At 44.9% G+C, this 26,492-nt stretch overlaps 1 protein-coding gene across 1 annotated transcript in view; it reads right to left on the reverse strand.

Annotated features, from left to right (window-relative positions):
* Positions 1 to 1,977: 1,977 nt before the first annotated feature.
* The window catches only part of C8A (complement C8 alpha chain), a 64,255-nt gene continuing 39,740 nt past the window's right edge, over positions 1,978 to 26,492 (reverse strand). Inside the window, 4 exon segments of the mRNA XM_080803151.1 lie at positions 1,978 to 3,186; positions 6,877 to 7,099; positions 11,369 to 11,526; positions 12,722 to 12,853. Coding sequence (XP_080659277.1) covers positions 3,035 to 3,186; positions 6,877 to 7,099; positions 11,369 to 11,526; positions 12,722 to 12,853 — 665 coding nt within the window. The 3' untranslated portion in view covers positions 1,978 to 3,034.

Raw genomic sequence — 26,492 nt, forward strand, 5'->3', positions numbered from 1 at the left:
GTCCATTCTCTTCACCCTAAAGGCAAATAGAGTTCAGAAGAGATTCATTGAGTGAACTCTTTAGATCTTCCTCTATCTCAAAGAAGAAAAAAAGCAAAAAAGCCTCTCCTTATTGCTTTCCCTTCTGTCGTTAATTTACTTTCCAAAAGACACCTTGTCAAGCTGAAGATTATATCTTTAAGCCGTGTTTTTACACCCGCTACCTACAAAGCCTTAGATTATAGGTCTCCTGAAAGGACCTGAGGGAGAATATGTTTGACGAGCTTTATGCCTTTGCTTGGCAAGAGAGCCAGGCATTCTCGAAGAAGGAAGGGTACTGATCTGGAGAAGGGTTGCTGCTTCTGAAACTGTCCCTGCCACTGTATTGTGATTTCTGAAACTGCTGGGGAGGCAGCACCGTTGGAGGAACGAGGCAGATGCTGGCGCTGGTTCCCTGGCTCTGGCGACAGGAAGACAACGGCATGGCTCGGGTGGTGATTGGGGCTTACAGGTGATCCAAGCAGTTGCTTAACCCCAAAATTCTCATCTCCCACCTAGATGACTAGCTTTATCCCTCAAAGACCTTCCTCGCCCCTGCCCTTTTGTTTTGTCACATGCTTGTTCCCATGAACACGTGATGACTCCCCCGTGCTCAAGGGTTCTCTGCCTTGGCTGCTTTCTTCTTGTTTTTTTTTTTTTTTTTTTTTTTTTTTTTAAGATTTTATTTATTTATTTATTTATCAGCCATAGGGAGAAAGAGCACAAGCAGGCAGAGTGGCAGGCAGAGGGAGAAGCAGACTTCCTGCTGAGAAAGGAGCCCGATGTGGGACTCGCTCCCAGGACCCTGGGATCATGACCCAAGCCAAAGGCAGCAGCTTAACCAACTGAGCCACCCAGGCATCCCTTCTTCTTGTTTTATTGAAGTATAGTTGATAATAGCTTTAAAGCTCCCAATATCTGGCTTGTACCTCCAGACATTTGGACTTCATGGGTCTGGGGTATAACCTCTGGACATCAAGGTTTTTTAAAACTCCCCGCCCAGGGACACCTGGGTGGCTCAGTGGGCTAAGCCTCTGCCTTCGGCTCAGGTCATGATCTCAGGGTCCTGGGATTGGGCCCTGTATCGGGCTCTCTGCTCAGCAGGGAGTCTGCTCCCCTCCCACCAACTGCCTGCCTCTCTGCCTATGATCTGTCTGTCAAATAAATAAAATCTTAAAAAAATAAAATAAAATAAAATAAATAAATAAAACTCCCCGCCCAATTCTACTGTGCAGGTGAGTTTGAGAACTACCGCTTTCATGAAGACCGAGCTTGAATGTCCTCTGTAAATTGCGCACTCGACCTCCCCCAGTTACTAGCATGTAACTACCACTCCCTAGTAAATAATGAATGGAAATTAATTACATATGTAAATTAACTTTTAAAGATAAAGCAAATTAATGACAGAATGAGAAGGAGTAAAGAAGTCGTCTTCTTTCAGATGGAAGATCTAATGAGTTCAGAAATGAAACTTACAAACTATGTTTTAATTAATAATAGTTACAATAGTAATAATAAGGGTGATGCTAATAATTCCATGTGCCACAGGCACTGTGCTGTTTTATATGACATATTTACTTTCACCTTCTTCCCCACTCTCCATTCCTAACACGTGCACCTGCACGTCCCCCCTCCAAGGTTCTTTCTCACATTCAAATTTTGTTATGTGCTGAATTTCTGTCTTAAAGGCCTCCTCCTTCTTTGCCTAGTTTAAAAACCTTCAAGGTCCGGATCAAGCCCCATTCCAAATATAAAATGCACACACACAAGGAAAGGTAAATCTCTCTCCCACCTGGCCTCCTTTGACACTTACTTTGGCATTAACTCAGCAATTAATTCCCTGTGTCCCTAAAACCCCTTCTCGTTTCATATCTTTATGTCTTATGATTACCATAAAAAGACTGAGGATTCTGGGAAGACAGGGAACATGAATATATATCAATCAACAGATTTTTTTTTGTCTCTATTGGAAATGCAGAGTCCACCACCAAGGAGCTCCCAACCTATAGGATAAACTTAGAGGTAAACAGAAACGTCAGTGAAACACAACACGTTCTCTATTTGAGCCATGACTGGAGTGCTGTGGGGATACCAAGGCAGGCTGGTGCTACTGGCTTTCCCACAGGTGACAGGGAAAGTACACTGATCAGCATTGGTTGGCCCTTCTGGATCCATGCTCCAGTCTTGGAAGTTGACCCATTTGGACCACATGTCTGAACTGACTCTTGAGTTCAGCCCCTTACTTCATCCAAAGACGCTTGTTAGGTCCCTCCCAATTCAAGGCACAGGGCTGGCCTCTCCAGATACAGCCCTACAGCAAACAAAGCTGATCTCTCACAATTACCGTCCCAGGGGAGAAAAGTCATAAATAGTAACAGGGCATAATGGCAGTCGGCAATGAAGGAAGAGGGTAGTGTGCCGTGAGATGATAACTGAGGGAAATCTGTTGTTTGTGGTAAGAACTTAACCAAGAGAGATTAAGTGAGGGAATAAAGGAAAATACTGTTGAATCCGGGTGAAGGAAAATTGAAGAAACTCAAGTCAGTCTTCATTTTTTTTCTCATTATTTTAGTGCACCTGCTTATTCTGTCAACTAGGAATGGTTCTACGAATGAACAAATATTGTACTCAAAGAACTGAAACAATTCTCATCATACTTTGTTTTATTGGCCATTGATGGTTTCAACCGCACCTGCTGGCCTCATACCTTTAACGTCCCATAAATCCCTCTAAGGCATGGATTGAGATTTCTCCCTTGGTGTTTCGGTTTTCTGGATGATCTGAAGTGCTGTAAGCAGGACCCAGCCCCTAGTTAACCCCCAGCACCCAGTTGTCTAATGACTAGAGTAATAGGACGGTTAGTGGCTTGTAGATGGTGCAGGCTGGTCCTGGGCTCAGGAGTTGGCAGGACAGAGAAAAAGTTCATGTCGATTTGCATTTTCCCTCAGCTGAAGGAAGTCTTTATCCAGCAGTCGGTGCAGGGGGTGACATCAACGGCGTCGGTGCGCAGAGGCCCTCAGCAAGCCCGGATCTGCACTTTCCCCCCCGGACATGAAGCGCCTCCGTTCTGGGGTGCGGGGTTGTTGCACTCTCTCCTCCTCTCCTGGGTGCCTGCTCTGCAGGCGGACCAGGAGCTCCAGCAGCTCCAGTGACCATTCGCCTTGGCTCCTGCACAGATAATTTTCCAGGGGTGGAGGAGGTTCTCCTACAAGAAGGAGCTGGGACTATCAGGAGGGCGGCCCATCCCATGGCCCTGGAGTGGTCGGCAATCTCTCCTTGGGGAGATGCCTGGTGCAGCCAACCCAGACCTCTGTGCTCGCCACCTTGCACTTAATTTGAAACTCTGGATAGAGTGAGAAGAGGCCACTGAGAGCAGTTCGATGGAAGATAGATAGGCAAGTGAGCCGGGAAGGCGTGCTCCTCCAGAAGAATGGCACGGAGCCGCTGGAGGGTGTGTAGAGCAGGGACCACCACCCGGCCGGGGGTTCACAGACAAGGGCTAGCCTGACAGCCCAGTAGAGAGGTTTGCTGGGCTTTTGTGAGGGTTGGCAAAGCAGTCCCCCTCCAACTCTGATGATGGGGCCACAGTGGGTGACAGAAGCTCTGCGTAGAACATGAGAACATAGGCACTGATCATGGGATGCCCCTGGAAATCCAGCTCATGCACCCCCCTGGCCTGGAGCTGCTGCCTCCTACTGGCTCTGTGCCTTAGGGAAGACCCTCTCTCAGCCTGAGTTTTCACCTCTGTAAATGAAACGGCTGGACTAATCTGGTGGGGTTCTCCATCATTTTTTTCATTACTGTTTCTCCCCCACACCACCCCCTGCCTGCTCCGTAAATGAAATCTCATACGAGCCCCAATATGGCAGCCAGATGAAAGTCGGGCTGTTTTATTTGAAGCTGGGGTGTCTGTCAGGTTTGCTCTGCTCCCCTGGGGCATCCCCTAAGACTGCTGGTTTCCTCAGATCTCAGTGTGAATATCACTGGATTAGATTATCTTCAGGTCCCTTCCAGCTCTGTAATTATACTCCCTGGTGGGACAGCCACAGCGGACGTCTATGTCTCTATTTTTCTCACTTCCGTGACTTGGTCCCCATAAGCAAAGGTTTGCAGGGAAAATCCTTAGGGACCAATGTCAGTGGGTCTCTATGGTAGCTGGCTTCCCAGTCTTAGATTTCCTTACCAAATTAATCTTTGTCAGGCTGAACTTCAGTCTGGTGTCCCCAAGGCTACCTGATGTCCACACAGTGCTTGTAACAAGGTTAATGGGATACCTATGTGCTGCCTGAAATTGACTGAAAGTAGTCTTGCAGGAGAAATGGGCTGTGAGGAGGAGGACCCATCCTTTGTGCCCTGCCATCACCCCCAGATCTTTGGCATCATGTCCCCCTTCCCCAGGGCCCATTGTGTGTACATATGACTCAGCATGGCCACAACTGAGCCCAGCACTGGACCATTGAAGAGGCATAACTAGGTAACCCACATTCCCTATTACTTTCTATCTCTGTGGTCTCGGATAGGGATCCAAGGAATCCAAGCAAGTCACTGGGACTGCGGGCCCATGCCGTAAGTGTAATTAGTAAGGCAGGACTCTTTAAGTCAGGATAGACTGATAAGCATGTTCTGGGACATAGCTTCCCTTTCCCCTTCCCAAAAGAATAGTCAATGCAATCATCTCAGGCCCTCTGCCCCCATCTCTGAAACTCCCCGACTCTTATGATGTACATCAGTAGAACGTAAGATAAGAGCTTGGGTCCTGGCATGGGTCCAACCCCCTGGGTCCAAATCCTGCCTCTGACAGTCGCCAGCTGGATGGCTTTGAGCAAGGTATGTCTCCTTCCTCCTACCCCAACTTGTCATCTGTGAATTGGGGCTAATAATGGTACTTATAACATTTTTGAGGGAAGATATGAGTTTATGCACAGGGAGTGTTGAGATAGTGCTGGCTCAGAATAAGGATGTTATTCTTTCTGTTCACTGGCCTGTGGTCCCTCTGGAAAAGCTGCCTGGACAGTGGGGAGAATGAGGGCTGAAACCCAGCCCACACTTTGCCTGAAAAGTCAAGAAATCCCAGGACCCAGGAACTGGTATCTGTCAGCCCTGAGAAGTTTCTTTGTTTCTTCCCCATTTACCCATCCATTATGCAGTGCCTTTATTCAGTTTCCATGAGGAAACTGTGCCAGTCTTTGCCCTGGTAATGAGCCTACTTGTTTTTTATTCTCTGCACCCTCCTCATAAGGACCTTGGGATTCACTCACCATCTTGGCTCACCCTTCTCAGAATTCCTCCTACAAGATACAAGGCAGCTCTTTGGGATTTAATTAATTAATCCCTTCAACCAGCAAAGGAGGGTTTTAGGCAAGGCATCAAACCAAGATAGACCCTCTCTTGGTGGAGTGATCTCTTCCTCTTACATATTATAATAGAGCCTCCCACGTGTGGTAGTGTCACATCAACACAGCCTGTGAGGAAGGTGCTGATACTATCCCCACTTTTCAGGGAATTCTGGGATGAAAGTTGGCAACATTGGTATTCAAAAGCCTATCTGCCAACAGAGCTCTGCCATCTTGCTTCCCATTGAGAACTACGCCCCCAGTGAGGAAATTATAACCCATCATCGCCTCATCTTAAAACAAGGCTCCCACCCCATCTACTGTGGACATCAACAGTTTCTTATATGGACCTAAGAGTAATACCTTACATATACCTATCCAGACTTTCTTTTTTTTCCCTTTACATTACCTTCATTGCACTTGCCAGTGGAGATGGATCTATGTATTAGTTGGGCAACCCATGGGTTGTTGTCATCATTCCATGCACGACATAGGCAGCTTTGTATGTGCAGAAAATTGAAAGCTTAGGGATTTGAGCTAAATTCTTGGAGTAGAGATTCTTGAAGCTCCAAGGAAATTTAAATGAGTGAGATGAGCCCCAGAAAAAAGAAATGGTTTACCGGTGTCTCACAGGAAGTTAGTGAAGTGGTTGGGACACACATCTAAGTCCTCAGACTTGTTCATCTGTGAAGGATATGGATTCCTAATCCTTGTGTGAGGGCTTTCCTCCCTGGGACCAGTCAGTTCATGCTATACCACAGTACTTTGAAACCTGACTTGCTCCAGCCCTTTTGAGTTTTGGCCATAGTTCTGAGTACTTTAATGCCAACTATTTAACTCTTGTCATGAGTTGGATTGTGTGCCCCCAAAGGTAGGTTCAAGTCCAAACACCCTTGCCCTGTAAATGTGACCTTATTTGGAAATAGGGCCTTTGCAGTTAATATCATCTTAAAATGAGGTCATGATGGAGTAGGGTGGGTCCTAATCCAATGACTTGCTTCTTTATAAGAAGAGAAAACACAGATGGATAGTGGAGAACACCGTGTGAAGACGGGGCAGAGACTGGGGTGGCGCATCTATAAGCCAAGGCCTGCCAGGGATGGCCAACAACCACCAGAAGCTAGGAGAGAAGCCTAGAATAGATCTACCTTCAGAGCCCCTGGAGGAAAGCAGCCAATATACCTGAAGTTTGGACTTCTAACTTCCAGAAGTTTCAGATAGTAAATTTCTGTTGCTTCAAGCCACACAATCTGTGGTAATTTGTTACTGCAACCCTAGGAAACTAATATATCCCTCCAGAAATGAATCCTACTGTCCATACATACCTTGGCAAACAACAGATCTCATCTGAGAGAGGGTCTTGATAGCAGGAAGAAAGCAGAAGAACCATTAAAGAGGGGAGGAGGAGTCAGCCATAAAGCAAGAGGTCACGGAAAAAAGAGGCTGGGAACCCCAAGGTCTTTTCTGTGCTGGCCCCCCTGAGCTGGGCCAGGTTTGCAACTGAGCAAGGATGCATGGGCCTTACCCTCTTGCTCCATTTTCTCACAGGCAGAGCCCTTGCGACCCAGGGGGCACTGGCACTTGCAGCTGGTGCCCTGGAGGATGGGCTCCCCGTTATTGAAGCAGGGCCCACAGCGGCAGGCGTTGAATTCCATCAGGTACTGGTCCAAGGCCAGCTGCAAGTTCCGGCGTTTGGTCTCCAGGGGCCCCAGGGTAGTGTGCCTCAGCACCTCATGGATGGGCTGCATCTGTGGGTGCGAAAAGAACAGAGAGCCTCTTCCTGGGCCTCCAGCTTCCCAGAGCCCAGGCGCTGGCCATCAAGCCTCTGGAAGGCCTGCTATGTGCCAGGCACCAAACTAGACACTCATCTCTACCCCACTGCATTGGATCCTCACTGCCACCTAACTCCAGAGACTCTGAGTGTTTGAGTGACTTGCTCAGGATCACATAATTAAGTGTAAGAGCTGCTCTGGACATGGGCCTGCTTAGCTCTGAAAGCTGTGGTCCCCCAATCCCAGAGGAAGAGAGCTCTGCAGCAATCTATGCCAACTCTTCAGCCCCCCTCCTGCACTTTTAGGAGGCAGAGAGAGGGTAAAGTATTATGTGTATTTATGTGTATTTTTTCTTTTTTCTTTTTTTTTTAATTTTTTTAAAGATTTTATTTATTTATTTGACAGACAGAGATCACAAGTAGGCAGAGAGGCAGCCAGAGAAGGGTGGGGGGAAGCAGGCTCCCTGCTGAGCAGAGAGCCCGATGTGGGGCTCGATCCCAGGACCCTGAGATCATGACCTGAGCTGAAGGCAGAGGCTTTAACCCACTGAGCCACCCAGGCGCCCCTATGTGGTTTTTTCTCCTTGATTGCTAACCTTCAATGCAAGAATTATTAAAGTCCTTGATAGGTAGCTGTGGGGGCAGTGCTGGACACTTCTCCTATTGGTATCAGCTTGGAGAGGTGTGGCAGAAGGGGGTCACTTGCGTTTGAGGCCACCACCTGCCCGTTCCAGGAATGACTATAACCCAGGGTTTCCCAACCTCAGGAGGACTGCACTTCTGGCTGGATAATTCTTTGATGGTGGGGGAGGGCCGTCCCAAGGATCGTAGGATGTTTAGAAATATCCCAGGCCTCTACCCACTAGATTCTGGTAATAACTTCCGGTTGTGAAAACAGAAACTGTCTCCTGACATCGCCACCTGTCCCCTGTGGGGTGAAATCGATCCCAGATTGGGAAACAGTAAATGTGGTAGAGAGCCATGAATCTGGAACCAGAAAATCCAGCTTTGAATCTCAGCTCTACGAGTCCCAGCTATGCGATCTGTCCGGTTACACAGGAGCCTGCCTTCTTTGTCTCTAAAATGAGAACAATCCTCTTGCCTTACTTTTACTATCACAGAGTAAAAGTTTAAAAAATGCTGCTCCCATCCTAGTTATGTGGTCTTTCCTGTCTATCTCTAAACCTCAGCCTCATTTTCTATAAGATGGGAACAGTAACCTACTTCCTTGAATTCTTATGAGGATCTAAAGAAGTAATGAATGAGAAACCATTGCGGAACGGAAGAACAATATAAAGTAAAGCACCATTTTTATTCGTTAGATGTGATGATGGGGGGAAAAGACGAAATCCTCCAAATTGCATGTCCATAGGGTTGTCTTTGGCATGCTTTTAAGGCTATATATTTTAACTCATAGTCATACAATGAAAGCTCCTTTACTGATTTCTCATTTTATAGGACAGTAACCCAAAACCCTGAGATGGGAGTGATTTGCCAAGGTCACAGGGCAATTCAGAGATAAGACTGAGCCACACTTGGGCAATCTCTTTTTTCTGGAATCAAGAGTCAATAGAGGGCACATGGCACTAGCCTTGAGTGGGTTCCTGGAAATGTGTACAGAAAGACCCGTGACCTTGGCTTGTGGTCACAGGTTGCAGCAGAGGTCACCAGCCATGTCATTTCAGAACTGGCTGGGCTGCTAGCCAAGGGCAGATGACCACTTACTGGAAGCTCAGAAAATTTGGTCCCGTTATTAGGAAGTTAGTGCAGGATGTGCTGCCCTCTGACCCTCGTTACAGATAACTCTTAATTCCAGGGAAGGTAGGACCATTGGGCAACTTGCCTGTGACCTTCCAGTAGGGTTCAGCACTCAGTCTCCTGCCTCTTACTCCTCACTCCCAGAACCCACAGGAAGTGGGAAGGAAGCATTCCTTAGGAAGGGCAGGTAGGAACTTAAAGGAGGGAGGAAGGGTGGAGAAAAAGAATCTTAGAGCTTGAAAAGATATTGGCCATGGTTTTGTTCCCATTTTATAGATAAGAACACAGATTCAGAGAAGGCAAGTGGTATGATATGAGCAACTCAATATAACCTAACACATAATAATATATAACATAGCAAAACATCATAACATAACATGATTCCCATATTCACTCAGTCTAAGGACCTGCCAAAACCCAGTACTGCTAAGCTAAAGGGACATGCAAGTGAGTAAGCCATTGTCTCCACTCTGAGCGTCAGGTTCCGAATAACCCTGGTTGGTCTCCTTGCCCATTGTCTGTCTGTCTGTCTCTTTCTCTCCCCCCAGCCCTTCAATGCATCCTTCATATATCTGTAAGCATCCTTTTTTAAAAACACAGCTAGAGCTGTGTCACCTTCCTGCTCTGCAATCTGTCACCACCTTAATGCATCAAATCCAAACTATTCAGGGGGCAGCCTGTGATGTGAAGAGACCATGGGTATTAGAATCTATTGGACACAACTCAAGTTTGGCTCTGTCATTTACCAGCTATGGTATCTGTCCAGCTTCCTTAGCTTCCATCAACGTATCTCTTCAAGTGACACTCACTAAGTACCCACTACTCTTTCCCTAACCTTGTGATGTAACATTTTATTATCCCCATGTTGTAGAGCAGGGAACTAGGGCTCAGAAAATAAAGTAACTTGTCCAAGGTTGTACACTGAAAAGGTGGTGAGCCATGATCCAAATTATGTCTTTCTCATCCCAAATTTAGGCCCTTTTCCCCAAAGACAATATTTGGGCTTCTCCAAATCATTAATATCAGACTTCCCCTTGGAGGCTTTGCTCAAGGCAAACACAGAGTTCACCTCTTGCCCATGAAAGTTTATATATTGCCCCTGATATCAATTTTACACTTTTTGCCCAAATGACTAATAGCTTGATGATAGCAATTTTCAGACCCTATGTGAATTACAGGTGCGTGAAAATAGTCCCTTACTTATTGGAGAAGAAATGAAATCAGGGTTAATCCATCTGACCTCTTTCTTCATGGAGAGCAGGGTATTATAATAGACTTTTAGGTTCAACTGTTGGTATATATTTTAAGAAGAGGAATGTATCTATACCTGGGGATTTTAAATATACTCAGGAAATGGACAAGAGTCAAGAGAAAATGGGCAAGAAAACAATAATATTTTGTTTTAAAGCCCCAAAATACAATTCTTTCCTTAATGGACTACCCTTGCCTATGAACAGTAATAGTTCGACAACTGGTGGAAGAGTCCGTTTCCTTTGCACTTTGAGTACAATCTCACTGCCTTTGTGAAGTTAGGGATTTGAGGCAGGGTTTCTCAACTTCAGCACTATTGACGTTTGGGGCCAGACATTTCTTTGTTGTGGGGGCTGTCCTGTGCGTTGAGAGATGTTTAGCATCACCCCTGGTCTCTACTCAGTAGATGCCAATAGCACCTTCCTAGCTGTAACAACCAAGAACCTCTCCAGACAATGCCATATTTCCCTGGGGAGCGAAGTACCCACCCCCCCCCACCATGGTTGAGAACCATGGCTTTAAGGAGGGTGCTAGGATAGAGGGGTGTGAGAACAGATTGTGAGGTCTAAAGGTCTGAAATCCAGGCAGCTACACATGAGCCCTATGACTATAAATGGCTCACTGCTCTCTTAAAGCCTCAGGTCCCTAATCCTTTCCATGGGAAGACTCACATCTGGACCAGAGGTTCATTGTGATGAGGAGATGAGATCCCTTAGAGCAAAGACAGCAAATACAGCTGGGGAGCACAGCTCATTCTTATATGGCCTTTGAGCTAAGAATGGCTATTTCATTTGTAAAAGTTTGTAAAAAAGAAGGAGAGGAATTTGTATGACAGAGATTGTATGTGGCCCACAAAGGCAAAAATACTTATTATCAGCTCCTTTACAGAAAAAGTTTGTGAACCCCTACTTGAACAAATGTGATTTTAAAGTCTTTCCTATATAAATACAAGTTCCTATTTTTTCATGTGGCCTAATCCTGAAGAAATTCTGGGACTACTGGTGTAAAACTAGGCTCTGCCCAGATATTAAGCTTCTGCTCCCAGTGGTCCTGTGGCCCCGGGGTTTGAAGTCACCCACTCCCTACAGTCAGGCGTGGGGAAGGCCACCAGATCACTGTGCCGTTACATTTAATCTTGTTCTTTGATGGGCTCATAATAAGAAATATGAAATGATCTGGTCTGCTTCACTTTCATTCCTCATGGACGTAGAGTTTCTTCAAGTGCGAAAAGACTTACCTCAAAATCAATAACAACAGGATTATACTTTAATGACCTCCCCCAGGAACGATATGTAATGGTGCTACTGTTTTCAGACAAGCCACTGCCCCAGCCAGAACTGCCACCTCGCACCCGAGAAATGATGTTTTCCACACCCATGGCCGTCAAGTTGTTTTCTGCCATCAAAGAAGATAACTGCATTAGTTCATTTTCCAAAAAACCAAAGGACTGATTGGCAAGCCCCACTAATGAGATCTGGGACAGAGTTCCTGTACCCCCCCTTAGAGCTGTCTCCCACACTTCTACCTTGCTCCATTAACTCAGGACAAAGCAGAAGAGAGGGACCAGAGCCTAGAAATAGACCCATCCTCTGAGTTAGAGCAGATATTGGGATGAAAGCCTAGCCCTGACCAGCATGGCGGAGGGAGAGGATGGGAATGTGGAGGATTCATTCACGCATGCATTTATTCATTCATATGCCCAGGGCGTACTACCTGTCTAGTAGGCTCAATTAAATATCATTGGTGCTAAAAAAAAAATAATGATTTATCATAGGTGCGGCAACAGGTATCTCTGTGGGGCTCAGAAGGGGCATGGAGAAAGATCTACAGTAGAGGAAGGAAGGTGGTCAGGGTGAAAGGTGAGTTGTCTAGAAAAGTGAATGAATTTTTGGAGGTAAATGGAGAGAGGAGGGAAGGACGTCACAAAGAAATCATTTAACTTAAGGCCCTGGAGCATGAGTAGTCTAACACAATGGTAGTAACTTGAACCTGTTTTTTGTCTACTTCATCCACTATATTGTAAACTGTTTCATCATCCCTGTACCCTCGGTATCTCCCACCTGAAAAGAAAAATACCCTGTACATTTGATGAATGAATGCATGCATAAGTACTCACACTAACTTGTTCAGGAAATGCCACAAAATATGCGTGCAGTCTTTCTCTAATAATTGTTCCTTGATCTTGGTAACTATGTTCTTCTCTCTCAGAAGACTTGTCTCCTCCCTCTGGACTATAAACTGAGAGGCCTTCATCTCAACAGTCAACTACCCAGGTTCTGTCTACACATTCCTTTTTTTTTTTTTTTTTTTACACATTTCTTTTATCCCAGTTCTTTCTTAGATCTTTATCTAGTGCTCGAAATCTAGAAGGGGGCACTTTCCAAAATCACATCTTTCTAAGATGACCTTAGCCCATGGTGCATTCAAAATAGAGCCACAATCAGTCATTGGTTTGGGGTATTTAGTACCTAGACAGCACGACCATTGACTGAAATGGAATCCGCTGAGGGGGAAAATCATGTCCGTGCCCTGAGTGTGTGTCTGAGAAAAATCTATCTTCTCTTTGGGAGACCCAGTACTCAATACTTACGCTCATTGCCACGTCCGGATTTTGCACAGAGGCCCCCTGATAACTTTCCTCCAATTTTTAAATGGTCTGAATAGTCATATTCAATGCCCACAAAACCTCCAAAGCATGACTTGATATCTGTGATGGTAAGACCTGCAACAGGGAGACAGAGACACAAAATGCTGAGACGCTTTAAGACCATGAATGTGGTTCATCTCCCACTCCTGTTTCTCTCCCTTCATTTTTCCCTTCTTCCAATGGGATATGAAGCATGAGAGACGATGGACTCCGGGAATCAAGCTGAGGGTTTCTTTTGTTTGTTTGTTTAGGTGGGGGGGGGCAGGTGATGGGTGAGCCTGCTGATGGGTATTAAAGAGGGCATGGATTGCATGGGGCACTGGATGTTATACGCAAACAATGAATTATGGAACATTACGTCAAACACTAGTGATGTACTGTGTGGTGACTAATGTAACACAATTAAAAAGAAATAAAATCTATTTTGATAACTCCACCAAAAAACCCAAAAAAGACAGTGACTATGGAACAACTCCCTCACAGCAGTTATAGCTAGCTTCAATTTTGGAGTCCAAGAGATCTAGGTGGAGATCCCAGTCCTTTAACCCAAGTTCAGTGTTCTCTTGTATGAGGTTCAAACCCAAATAATTCTTGGAATGAGAAGGAATGTATACTGCACGTACTAGTTGCTCAAAAGCGCTGGTTTCCTTTCCTTTGCACATACTCCTTGAGGCTCCTTGAGGCAGGGATTCTGCCTCATCCATCTCCATATAATCCTTGCACAGAACCTGGCCTGTGATTGGCACCATCTTCACTCCGCCATTTTGCATACAGTACCCCTTCCTTTCTCCCTTTTTACCATTGTTCCAAGGTCTACTCAAGCTCTAGTTCAAATACCATGTTCTCTATGAAGCAGATTTGGATCAGAATACTTCCTTCTTTCCTCAGAGCTACCAATGTGTTTTGTCCAGGCATGAGCAATCATATTTGCACAATTCTTTTTTGCCCAGGTCCTCTTTGTACCCCAGAAAGGCCAGAGTGCTGTTAGATGATGGGGTCTCCATGGACAGTCTGCCTGCCTTCTGGCCCCATAATAACTGAGTCCACATTAGCTATCCCCATATTTGTCTACATCTGGGGGCCCTTGGAGGAACCTGAATCTTGTAGATGAGGAGCATAATTCTCAAAGCAGTAAAGACATTTTGTCGCAATCCCTCACTTTGTAAGTGAACAGAGCTGGGTTTCCAGCCCTTCACTGGGCTGGTAAGGTAAGGCTAGAAAAATCAACTAGAGCAGGGTACTGACCATTGCTACAGAGTCCAGCTTTATCTGCAGCTCGGGTTTTCTGAAGGTTATGAACTGGGGTTTGTATTTTTTGAAATGTCATTACTTTTTAAAATTTAAATTCAATTAGCGAACACATAGTACATCATTAGTTTCAGATGCAGTGTTCAACAATTCATCGGTTGCATACAACACCCAGTGCTCATCACATCACATGCCCTCCTTAATGCCCATCACCCAGTTACTGCATCTCCCACCCACCTCCCCTTCGGCAACTCCGTTTGTTTCCCATAGTTCAGAATCTCCCATGGTTTGTCTCCGTCTCTGATTTCTTCCCATCTAGTTTGCCCTCCCTTCCCTTATGGTCTTCTGCACTGTTTCTTATATTCTACACATGGGTGAAACCATATGATAATCATCTTTCTCTGATTTACTTATTTTGCTCAGCATAATGCCCTCCAGTTCCATCCATGTCAATGTAAATGGCTAAGTATTCACCATTTCTGATGGATGAATGATATTCCATGTATCTATATACCACATCTTCTTTACCCATTCATCTGTTGAAGAACATCTCGGCTTCTTCCACAGTTTGGCTATTGTGGACATTGTTGCTGTGAATAGGTACCCCTTCGGAATCACTACATCTGTATGTTTGGGGTAAGTACCTAGTAGTGCAATTGCTGGGTCATAGGGTACTCTATTTTTCATGTTTTGAGGAGCCGCCATACTGTTTTCTGGAGTGGCTGCACCAGCTTACATTCCCACCAACAGTGTAAGAGGGTTCCCCTTTCTCCACATCTTCTCCAACACTTGTTGTTTCCTGTCTTGTTAATTTTTGCCATTCTGACTGGTGTGAGGTACTTTTAACTTCAATTATACAATAATTATTACCAGCCCTTGTACTATTATGGCAACCACAAGGGAAAAATAATTTTCATTGATTATTCAATTGAGCCTTGGATTATATCTAATATTTTCAAGGAAGTATCAAGTAACCAAGTTACTAGTCTGTGTCCCCATCAAACTACAAACTCTGTGAGGTCAAAGATTTGTGCCTTATTCACTACTTTCTTGTCAGCATGGCAGTACAGTGTCTCCTGTGGAGGAGGCACTCAGTAACCATTTTCAGAATAAGTGATTGATGAATAAAACAAGTGAGCGAATAAATATATACCAGGAGTCCTGTGGCACAGGCTCCTGACAGAAAAAAATTTCAGAAGTCAGGAATCCTGAATTCAAATTCCAGTCACTTGGATAAATGGATGAAGAGGTTGTGGTGTGTGTGTGTGTGTGTGTGTGTGTGTGTGTGACTATTATGTGTATATGGTTATTATACATTATACATATATATGATTATTCAGCCTTAAAAAAAAAAAGAGATGTGCCATTTGCGAGAGCATGGATGAACCTGGAGGACATCATGCTAGCATGAAGTAAACCAGACACAAGAAGGAGAAAATGGCATGATCTCACTTATATGTAGCATCTAAAAATGCCAAGTAAATATATGGGAGCAAAGAGTAGAAAGGCAGTTGCCAGGGGTGCAGAGGTGAGGGGGCGTGGGGGGAGACGCTGGTCAAACAGGACAAAGTTGCAGTTTTGTAAGATGAATAAGTAGAGACGTTTGATGTGCAGCCTGATGAAGACAGTTCATCATATCACGGGGAATACTGAACGCTTGTAAAGAATGTAGATTCCCATATACATTGGAAAAGGGAACTGTGTGAGAACATATGTTAACTAGTTTCACTGTAGTCATCATTTCCCTTTGTATACGTATATCAAATCATCGTGTTGTACACTTTCACTGTGTACCCATGTTCTGGTTTTAAAAAGCAGAACTAAACAAATCCCAGGCACAGGCACGCTGTATGAGTTGAGAAAACTCCTGTGGTCACACTGGGCTGCAGTTTTCCTGTTTATGGAGAGAGGGGCTGGATTTGTCCGTCTCCAGGCCCCTCTGAGCTGCTACCCGCTGCCCCCAACCTGTGCCCCTGCGCCTGCATCTCTGAATCACTCCTGAGCTGGGAACGCCTGGGAGGCAGGACGCTGTGAGGCTGTGAGCACCAACACTCAGCACTGAGCCTGGGGCTTCTCCTGGCACTTCTGTTTGAGTACTTTTAATTGTTAATGCATTACTAATTGAGGAAGATTTAGCATATTTAATTGTTTTGGTTAAAAAATACTTTGCCGGTGATAAACAAAAGTGGGGAAAAGCATTCACAGGTAGAAGCCAGTGTGATTACAAGGGGAATGGTGGTGGAGGGCTGCTGGCTTATGGTGACAGAGCAGGCTGATTACAGGGGTGAGGGGTTGCTGGAGGGCACCTCCAGGGCCCTTATGCTCACGAGGGTCTGCCACAGCCTGTCGATTTGAGCAGGACCACTTGAGTGCAAAGATTTGCCTTCCAAGAACACCAAAGTTGGGTACCAGCCAGCAAGGGAAGGTCTGCGACTTCAGAATCCTCAGATGTAAGAGGGCTGAGAGCATCCTTGGACACCCAGCCCACCTTTCTCATTCTTAGATGAGATGCCTTTGGTTCATATAGGTGAATTATCTTACCTAAGGTCACACTGCTAAGAAACAGTGGAGCTGAGATTCAAACTCAAGCCCATCTTGCTTAGAAGCCTGTGATATTTTCATTTCATCATTTTCATTTGGATGCTATCACATCCAACTAAAGAATTCTGCTCTCAGAAAAATTTAGTGAACGCTGACTGGGTACCATCCCCATCACATTGTGTTAGGCAGTGCAGACACTGTGAACTAAATAGGAATATGATGAAAATCTGAATAAGCAAGGTCTTGTCCTTGAGAAGCTAGCAGGGTTTGGGTACATACTAAACAAAAACTAAGGTGCACCCCAAGAGTCACATGTTTCTATATAGGAGGGTTAGGAGAGGGTCTCGCATCAGAAGCTGTGGGGGGGGTGAGGTGGGACGCCGATCAGAGCTGTCTGTGAGGACCCGTGGGAAACCAAGGCCAGTGAGCTTGGTGGGGGGTGGGCATAGGAGGTCAAATGCCATGCCAAAATCCAAGACTTGAAACTGGTACTGAAAGCTAAGACACAGAACCATACACGTCTTGCTTCATCCATCTAGTAAAGAGCAGAGGAGGGAGAGGGGAGAGAGAACAGAGAACGGTCTGGAGCAATTGTGTGGCACTTGCCCAGATGAGTGTGTGGCCTGAGTGGTGGAGTGACTATACCAGCTGACCTTTGAACAACACTGGGGTTCGAGATGCTGACCCGCCACACGGCTGAAAATCTAAGTATAACTTTTCACTCCCCCCAAACTTAACGACTCATAGCCTACTATTGACAGGAGGCCTTACAGTTAACATAAACAGTGGATTAACACATATTTTGTATATTATATGTATTATATACCATGTTCTGACAATAAAGTAAGCTAGAAAAACTGGCATTATGAAAATCATAAGAGAAAATACATTTACAGTACTGTACTGTATTTATTGGAAAAAATCCACATATAAGTGGGCCTACATGGTTCAAATCCATGTTCATAAGTCACGTGTATTTATAGAACCAAACAATGATCAGCCATGGCTCCACCCCACGCCATCAAGGCTGGGTTCCTTAGATGTCAGCTTGGACCATGTCATACCGACATTTGTTTCGGGGTCTTGAACTCAGTGAACTCTGGAGTTGAGGTTCCCAAACCCGGCTACACAGTGAGATCATCTGTAGTGCTTATAAAAAATACAGGTTCCTGTGTCCCATCTCTATGAGTCCTAATGCTCTATTTCTGAGCCATCAGCAATCTTTATTTAAACAGATGACCCAGATGATTCCTTGTCAGTGCATCTGGGACCAGATATTGAGTAGCATGGTTCTACAGAGAACTCTGGTGGCTTGTACCAGAGCACCAGCCTCGGCCCTGTCTCAGTCAATGCCTTGGATATGGACTCAGCAGGCAGGCTCATCTTATCCACCCATAAGAGGTAACTAGGAAAAGCCAAGGATCATTCAGGTAAAGAACCGGGATTGAAAAAGCCCTCAAAAGGTTTGGAAGGATAGACAGACCAAGCATAGCAAAATGAGGCTCAGTTGGGAAAGCTGTAACTTCCTTCCCTGGGGAGAAAATACCATGCATGAACACAGTAGGGAATGGGCACAGCTTAGAAAGCAAGAGAAAAGGCTGTGGAGTTTTGGATAACTTCCAGCTCAGGAAGACAATGAAACCAGGTGAAAAACCAGGGGAAAATTATAATCAATAAAGTAAAGGAGGGGATAATCCGTGTGTGTGTGTGTGTGTGTGTGTGTGTGTGTGTGTGTAGCTTAGATAAACCCAGAATCTGATACAAAGTTCTGGAGTCCACATTTTTAAAAGGAAATAAGGAAAGACGACTTTCGCTCAACATTGTTTAGACTTAAAAAAGAAGGAAATCCGGCCATATGCAAGAACATACATGAATGTTGAGGACATTGTGCTAAAAGAAATAAATAAGGAAGGACAAACATGCATGATTCCACTTATAGGAGGTATATAAAATAGTCCAACTATCAGAGTATAGAATAGTGGTTGGCAGGAGGTGGGAGAGGGGAAGTGAATTGCTAATCAATGGGCATAAAGTCTCAATTATGTAAGGTCCAACATTGTCTCTATAGTTAAGACTGTATTGTACACTTAAAAATTTGTGGAAAGAGTAGATGTCACGTTAAGTGTTCTTTTCAAAAAATTATTTATTTATTTGAGAGAGAGAGAATGCATGTGCAAACAGGGGGAGGGGATGGAGGGAGAGAGAGAGAGACTCTCAAGCAGATGCCCCACCAAGCACAAAGCCTTAAGGGGGCTCGATCTCAGGACCCTGAGATCACAACCTGAGTTGAAACCAAGACTTGGATGTTTAACCAACTGTGCCACCCAGGCGGCCCTCATGTTAAGGGTTCTTATCACAGTAAGACTAAAGAGTGAAAAAAGCAAGTAGGGAATGATTGGGGAAGAGCAGCATGAGGGTGAAGAAATTCAAAACCATATCCTTTGGGAATGTTTGAGGGAATGAGGATGTTCACCTGAACAAGAGAGGAAAGTTCTCTCTCTAAGAGAGAGCTGTAGAACTAGATTCAGCTCTCCAGAGGATTGTCTTGAGGAAGAGGAGTTAGGCTTACTTGTGTGGTTGCAAGAACTAGGACCCAGAGGGCAGAAGCTACAGGAAGACCGATTTAAGCTCAGCATAAAATAAATCTTCATGATGGTCACAGGCCAAGGAAATCTGAATTGTTTCATAGAGGCAGTGAGTTCCCCATCCTGGGAGGGTACCAAGGAGAGACTAACTATTTGCTTGTACGGGGAATAGTGGAAGAGTTTGAAGAGTTGACCCGTGGTCTCTTAAGGTTTCTTCTAAAGCCATGATTCTGAAACTTTAAGAACACACCAGAACACCTGGAGAACATTTGAAACAAGTGTGATAAGTACTTAATGATGTGTGCCAGGCATAAGGAATAAAGGATGAAGAAAGAAAAGAAATAAGGATGAAGAGCATTTGCTCTTCGTGAGCTCAGAGGCAAGCGTGAAGAAGTGGAAGAGAACAAACACTGCCCTGTTCGAGGAGAGGTGTGAAAGAGGCCAGCATAGTCAGAGGAGCCTTCCTTGGAGGTCAGACGAGGGATATCAGAGGCAAGTCTGAAAGGATGAGCAGGGATTAGCCAGATAAAGAGGGCACATTGGGAGCAGAGGGAGACCTTGTGGAGGTCTTGTATCTCTAGCAACAAGATTCTGCTCAGAAAGGCCAACCTGACCTAAACTCAAGAGTACAAAAGAGGGAGAGGGCAATCAGTGGGGCAAGTACTGGGAGCCCTTGGGTTCCTTCCCACTCTAGTCTGAACCTGAGAAGAACTGCTGGGATGTCCAACTGGCAGGCCAGGAACCCAGAGGACATGTCTCTGGCCACCGTGTCTACTGCTTGGGGTCTTCCACGGTCTTGGCAGTGGTACAGGTGTGAGAGCTGTTCTCACCCTTCTTTGGAGAGGCTGCATCAGTGTGGCTCAGAGGCAGAACCAGGAAGCTTGACTTCCGAGGTGCCAGAAGGCAACAAGTCTGTCACTCCTTAGATGAAAAGCACCAGGTGGAAAACAGCAGGTGTAATACATTATTTATCTTTTTGCAACAAACAAATGTCATTCAGGTTGCTGTGATCTATTTGCTTTGTTGCTTTGCTGTATTGGTTGCCTCCAAAGACAGCTTCAGAAGGAAAGGGAAAGACTCATATAGCCTATTTCATGCCATAACATTGGAAAAGATGATTGTTGAGCTTGGAAATGTAGGCTAACTTCACCTGCTCCCTCTAGGCTGCTGTTTATCCAGTAAAACTCATGCTTCTTCCCAACCGCCCAAGAACAACAGTGTAAGTACCTCTGTGCCTTTCATATGCTGTTTCCTCTCCCACTCAGTTCTAGAAAGCCTTCCTTCTCTCCCAAGGGCCGAAGTCTGTGTCCCCACAGAATCCTTGTGTGTCCCCCGGAGTATCCCTCTGCTCCCCTCCAGCATAGTATTTAGCAAACCTTAGCAATTGTCAGTTTCTTGGTCTGTTCTTCCAATTATCCTACAAACTTATAAAATTGCCTCTTGGGTTTACAGGTCTTGGCACAGAGCCTGGCATGTGACAAGCCCCCAGGAGTGCTCAGGGATGGGCTGATTCCACCCAATCTAGACAATGCCTCTAAAATGTTTCAGTAGTCACAGATCTCCTTTTTGGCTAATGATACAAATCATATCTTTGTAATATCTCACACTTGATTAGGAGATGATATTTTATAAAGCATTTTCATCTGTATTATCTCATTGGAGGCTCCCAACAGTCTTAGGGAGCCAGGAGGATTTATCTATTTAAGAAAAAGCCATAATTATGGTGGTTAAGAATATGAACTCTGGAGTCAGGGTTTTACATTCACTAGTAGTATTGGATGAGTTACCTGAACCTCCTTGGGCCTTATTTTCCCCATTTGTAAAATGGGAGCGATAGTTTCCCTACATGGGTCCCAGAAAACAGTGTGGGACACAATTAAGTGTTCAATGAATCTTCACTATTATTGTGAAGTTGCTTGCCCAAAATGCCATAACAAACAGGCCCAAGAGTCAGGGTCGATGTACGGTGTGTTACACCCGAAGATAGTACATGCTTTAAGGCATCACAGCAGCATTAACTGTGCACAGAAATGCTCCTCGTGTGGCACAGGAACAGTGGCCTTCCCCAGCCCCAGGTTCCATGATCACCCCATTGCACAAGGCTGCTCAGAGAAAGGAATCCATGCTCCCAATGGGCAATGTTGGGACTGTAGTCTCAGGTTTCCCTCCTGATTACTAACAGGTATCTTCAGAGACTCTGGCCCTTCTGGACGATTTTGGCCATACACATCTATTCAAATGGCGGGCTAATGGAGCCATGACGATAGTCAGTAGAGCAGAGATTCTCAGTCCCTCTGGGATGGAGACTGCCTAAGCCAAATTCACATCTGCATACTTACTATCTGGGCAAATTGTCTAATCTCTGTATTCTACAGGATTCTCATCCATAAGGTGGCGGCTTTTGTGGTACCTACCTCATAGGGTCGTCTGTGGTGGTTAAGTGAGTTAAGCTGTAGTGTGTACAATGCTTGGGTTGATGCCTGGCTCAGAACCAGCAGTGATGGTCAAGTATTACTGTTATGACTACTGCCCTGAATGCGACAGCATCCATAGACTGGGCTACTGGTCCCTGATGCTGAGCGTGGAAAATCACGGAACAATGGAGCCTAAGGAGTTTGTCAAAACAGATATATTTTTAAAAGGTTTTTTTTATTTACCTGACAGAAAGAGAGAAAGCACACAAATGGGGGGAGGGGCAGAGGGAGAGGGAGAAGAAGGATCCCCACTGAGCAGGGAGCTAGATGCAGGGCTCAATCCCAGGACCCTGAGATCATGACCTGAGCTGAAGGCAGACACTTAACTGAGACATCCAGGCGTCCCAAAAATCAGATTTTCTTAATCCACATTTCTGGAGTGTGCCATGAATAAGTGAAGATTGAGAAAACACCCACATTTGATAAGTACCTATTATGTGCTAGGTAAATCTTTCCCATGTGCTATCCCGTTTCGTATTCACACATTTCTCCATAACAGGTACAATTTTTCCCATTTTTGAGATGACTGAACAGAGCCTTAAATAGTTGAAGTCACTTGCCCAAAATGATAGAATAAGTAAATAGAACCGGGATTGAACCAAAGTCTATGTCCAAAGCCCATCTCCTCCATGCCACATGATGTCACCTATGGGAGAGAGGCTAAGTGTGGCTCTGGGGGTAATTTTGATATGATCACACCTTTTCTCCTTTAAGGCTGGGGCTGAGGTGGAAATTCAAAATCAGGGCAAGATCAGGAGAATGGTGTCGAGAGTGTCTCAGTTCCATGTGTATGTAAATGACTTAGGGGGGATGGGGACAAAGCCAAGACATCAGGAGTCTGTCAGTCAATCAATACCATCCATCATTGTGAAGTCTGGTTGTCATGGTAACTGGGGATAAAGCCTGGAGCCTGTTAGAATCTAGTGCCTGTCTGTTCAGGGTGACTGGTTGGTTAGCAGGCACAGCAAAAGACCCTCTGGGCCAGGCCAGACTGCTTAGCCATAAATATAAGACCTTTCACAATCAGATTCTGGCCCAGCTTACCCTCTGCACTGTCCAGTCCAGCCCGACTCTTTAGAAATCTACCCCGACTCTGCAGAGTGTCAGAAAGCTCCAGAGAGGGCCCAGCATAAATGGCTTGGATTCTGAGCCTCTCTTGCTAGGAAGATGCTGAGCCTTTACTGTGGACCAGCCTCCGCCTATGTGCAAGACTCTGGGATCACCTCATCAACAAGATGCATGACGGAAACAGACAGCTGCAAAGTGTGATATATCTAGCTGAATCCCAGGTGCACTGAAGTACCTAAGAAGCCTCCCAACCCAAAACTATAGAGACAGAAAAGCTGCCTGGAAGGGTCCTATCTAAGCAGAGACCAAAGATGGATAAGCGCTAGCCAGGTGGAGAAAAAAAGGGTATGGGGAGGGGAGCAGAAATCCAGGTAGAAGAAACAGCACATTCATTCTTAGAAAGCCCCAGGGAGGAGGGTGCGATTAAGTGGAGGGACCACAAAAGCATAGCACAGCACAGCCCAGTGCTGAGTAATGGGGCTAGAGGGCTGGGCAGGGCCAGAGCATGCTCCCTTGAATACTGACCATCTTATCCAGGGCCAGGAACCCTCCTGTTCTCAATAGTCACCTCCGCTTGGCTCCAGCAACTTGCCATGCTGGAAACTGCATTCTCTCTGTGGCTCTCTGGAGCCCAACACTGACGCCATTTCCAAGTTACTGATATTATCACTCTTCCTGCTATAACTCAGCCACAGGATTGCTCTCATTAACACACTGGCCTCAGGGGCAAGTCCTCCACAACAGAGTGCGACCTTTGGGTGAACCTGGACACTTGTCTCCTACCATTCACCCTCACCCATTGCTGCTTCAGTCACGCTCACGAGACCCTCCACCCAGAAAGCCCTAGCTCCCTTCTCTGTTAGGCAAGCTCCTACTCCTAAATTTTGGAGGTTCAGGTTTGAATGTCTTTGGAGTCTAGAAAAAGGGAGGGCAGGAAAGGGAGGGTTGCTTTCTCCCTTGTGCTTCTACTGTATTTCTTTTCATTTGAGCATTTTTCACACTGTATTTTTCTTAGTCCCCAACTAACTGTACATTTCTCCAGGGCGTGGAGCTGTGTCTTTCATCTCTTGATCATGGGTTCTCGTTGACTGGACGCGTGGTTGGAAGGATGGATGGATGGATGGGTGGGTGTGTGGAGATTAGATTAGGAGAAGGGTTCTCCTCAGAGATTAAGTATTTCCTACCTCCTATTTTGGATCAGAAGGAAAAATGTTGTTTTCTACTCAGCACCTTTCTGAAAGGGAATTATAAGCAAGCAACAGCAATAATACATAAATGTGGTAGAAAACATGAGAATCTGAGGGACTTAAATTACACATTCATCCTACCCCAGTGGCTACACGTACACAACTTAATCATCTGGGCTGCCTTGTCTCATTCTCTTATAGGAATAAAACATGCACAGCCCACATTCCCTTGTCCCCCATCCGCTGCCACTGACAGACATCACTAATTGATCACAGCACTGTCCTGGGTCATAATCCTTCTAGCATCTGCTATTGAAATCAGCTGCCATTACTGGCTTAGACTATTTTTCTGGCCATTAAGGCTCTGAGGTTCACTTCTTTGAGTGCCGTACATGCCAGCACACTGTGCTTGTTCCCGGCCCCATGATTGTACCTAAGCTTCAGAACACACAACCACAAGCTGGGCAGGGGAACCCTTCACAATTCTGCCAGTAACAGTTCCTGATCAGCAGGTCAAAGTGATCCCAAACTGTGTTTAGGAAAGAGTATTGAATATAATCCTCTCCTAGTAATTTTTAAAACCTGATTTAAACAATTTCAAAGCCATCACAACCTGTTTATTGTTTTAAAAAAGTGAAAAAATAAAAATAAGGTAAATGAAATAAAATATCCAGATGGACCCCAAGAAGCATGGAACTGGGAGTTAGAAGTCCTCATGTTGGACCTCACCCTGCTCCTAGACAATGGTTTCACCTTGGACATCACATTATACCTCTTAGTGCCTGGTTTTCTCTGTTTGTAAAATGGGGACTGCCATAAGACAGTTCAAAGCATTGCCAAGAGGCACGAGTGAGATGATATTCATGGCAGCACTTGGTGCTGTCTGCCACAGAGCTCAGTTGAACTCCCATCTCTCATTGCCATTTGGATAAACTGTCTCAATAGATGAGACTTTCCAGGCCTGTCTTGGCAATGATTACTTACATCTCCCTTTAACTTTCTACCTTGTCTGCCTTCCTATGATGGTTACTTTTATGGGTTGATTTGACCAGGCCATGGTTGTGTCCAGATATTGAGTTAAACATTATTCTGGGTGTTTCTGGGAAGGTGTTTTTGAATGAGATCAACGTTTACTCAGTAGACTGAGTAAAGCAGATTGTTCTCCCTAATGTGGGCGGGCCTCACCTAATCAGTAGACATCCCAAATAGAACAAAAAGGTTGACCGTCTCCTGAGTAAGAAAGAACTCTTGCTATCTGACTGCCTTCAAGGTGGGACTTCAGCTTTTTTCCTGCCTTTGACTCATACTGAAACATCAGCTCCTCCTGGGTCTCAAGCCTACCAACCTTTGGAGGAAATAAACTGTCAACTCTCCTGAGTCTCCAGCTTGCCATTTGCAGATCTGGGGACTTGTCAGACTCCATAATTATGTGAGCAAATTCCTTAGAATAAATTTCTATCTTGTATTGTTCTCTGAAACCAGTTAGTTAGAACTTCAACTTATAAACCTCCTAAAGACTTCCTTATGGCTACTTGTGATTTTTCCTTTATTTAAAGTAATGAGGTATGTATCTATAGTCAATGGAATATACTAGATGGTATTTTTAATGCTTTCTTTACTACCCTGAAAACTAAGCAATACTCGTTACTCCATGATCCAGCCCACATACATCCAGATAAAACAAGTTTCAATATTTCATCGTACTTTGAAGCACTCGGATATTTCCCACCCTGTTTTACTCTGTTTTGTTTTGTTAAATGCTCATTGTGACCCACTAACTTTCTTTTACAATCTACTACTGGGCTATGACCTGAAGTTTGAAAAATCCTAGGAAAAATATCTCTGAGACATTATAGCAAGTTGGTTAATATCACAGGTCCCTGGGTTTGACCCCTGGCTCCACCAGTGAATAGCACCATGACCTTGAGCAAGTTATTTAACATCACAGAGCTTCAGTTCTTAATTTGTAAATTGGGGATTATAGGATCTTCTTCCCAGGTCTTTCCTGAGGATTAAATGAGACAGTATGCTTAAAGTGTTTAACTCAATATCTGCCACACAGTAAAATGCTCAGTAAATGTTGACTGTCTTGTCACCTCTGCTAGAGCCTGAGCCTCTCGTATATGGTATCAGAATGAATGATAGAATGTGTGAGAAAACGTGGGGTGGGGGGGATAAACATTTGGACAATATACAAACTCTATGCCAGAAAATGTTGATTCAATACTGACTGAATCCTGTTGATTGATTTGCTTAGGCTTTTTGGATCTCAGCTTTCTCTCCATAAAATTGGGGAAAATACTAATACACTTCCTCATAAGGTATTATGAAGATTATCTGGAATATTAGATGTGAGTATTTTACCAATATCAGGAGTTATTATACATAAATATATTTTATTAAAACCAAATATTTCAGGGACGCCTGGGTGGCTCAGTGGGTTAAGCCTCTGCCTTCAGTTCAGGTCATGATCTCAGGGTCCTGGGATCGAGCCCCGCATCGGGCTCCCTCCTCAGCGGGGAGCCTGCTTCCCCCTCTATCTCTGCCTGCTGCTCTGCCTGCTTGTGACCTCTCTGTGTCAAATAAATAAATAAAATCTTTAAAAACAAAA

Source organism: Martes martes, assembly GCF_963455335.1.
Source record: "Martes martes genome assembly, chromosome: 4".
Classification (NCBI taxonomy): domain Eukaryota; kingdom Metazoa; phylum Chordata; class Mammalia; order Carnivora; family Mustelidae; genus Martes; species Martes martes.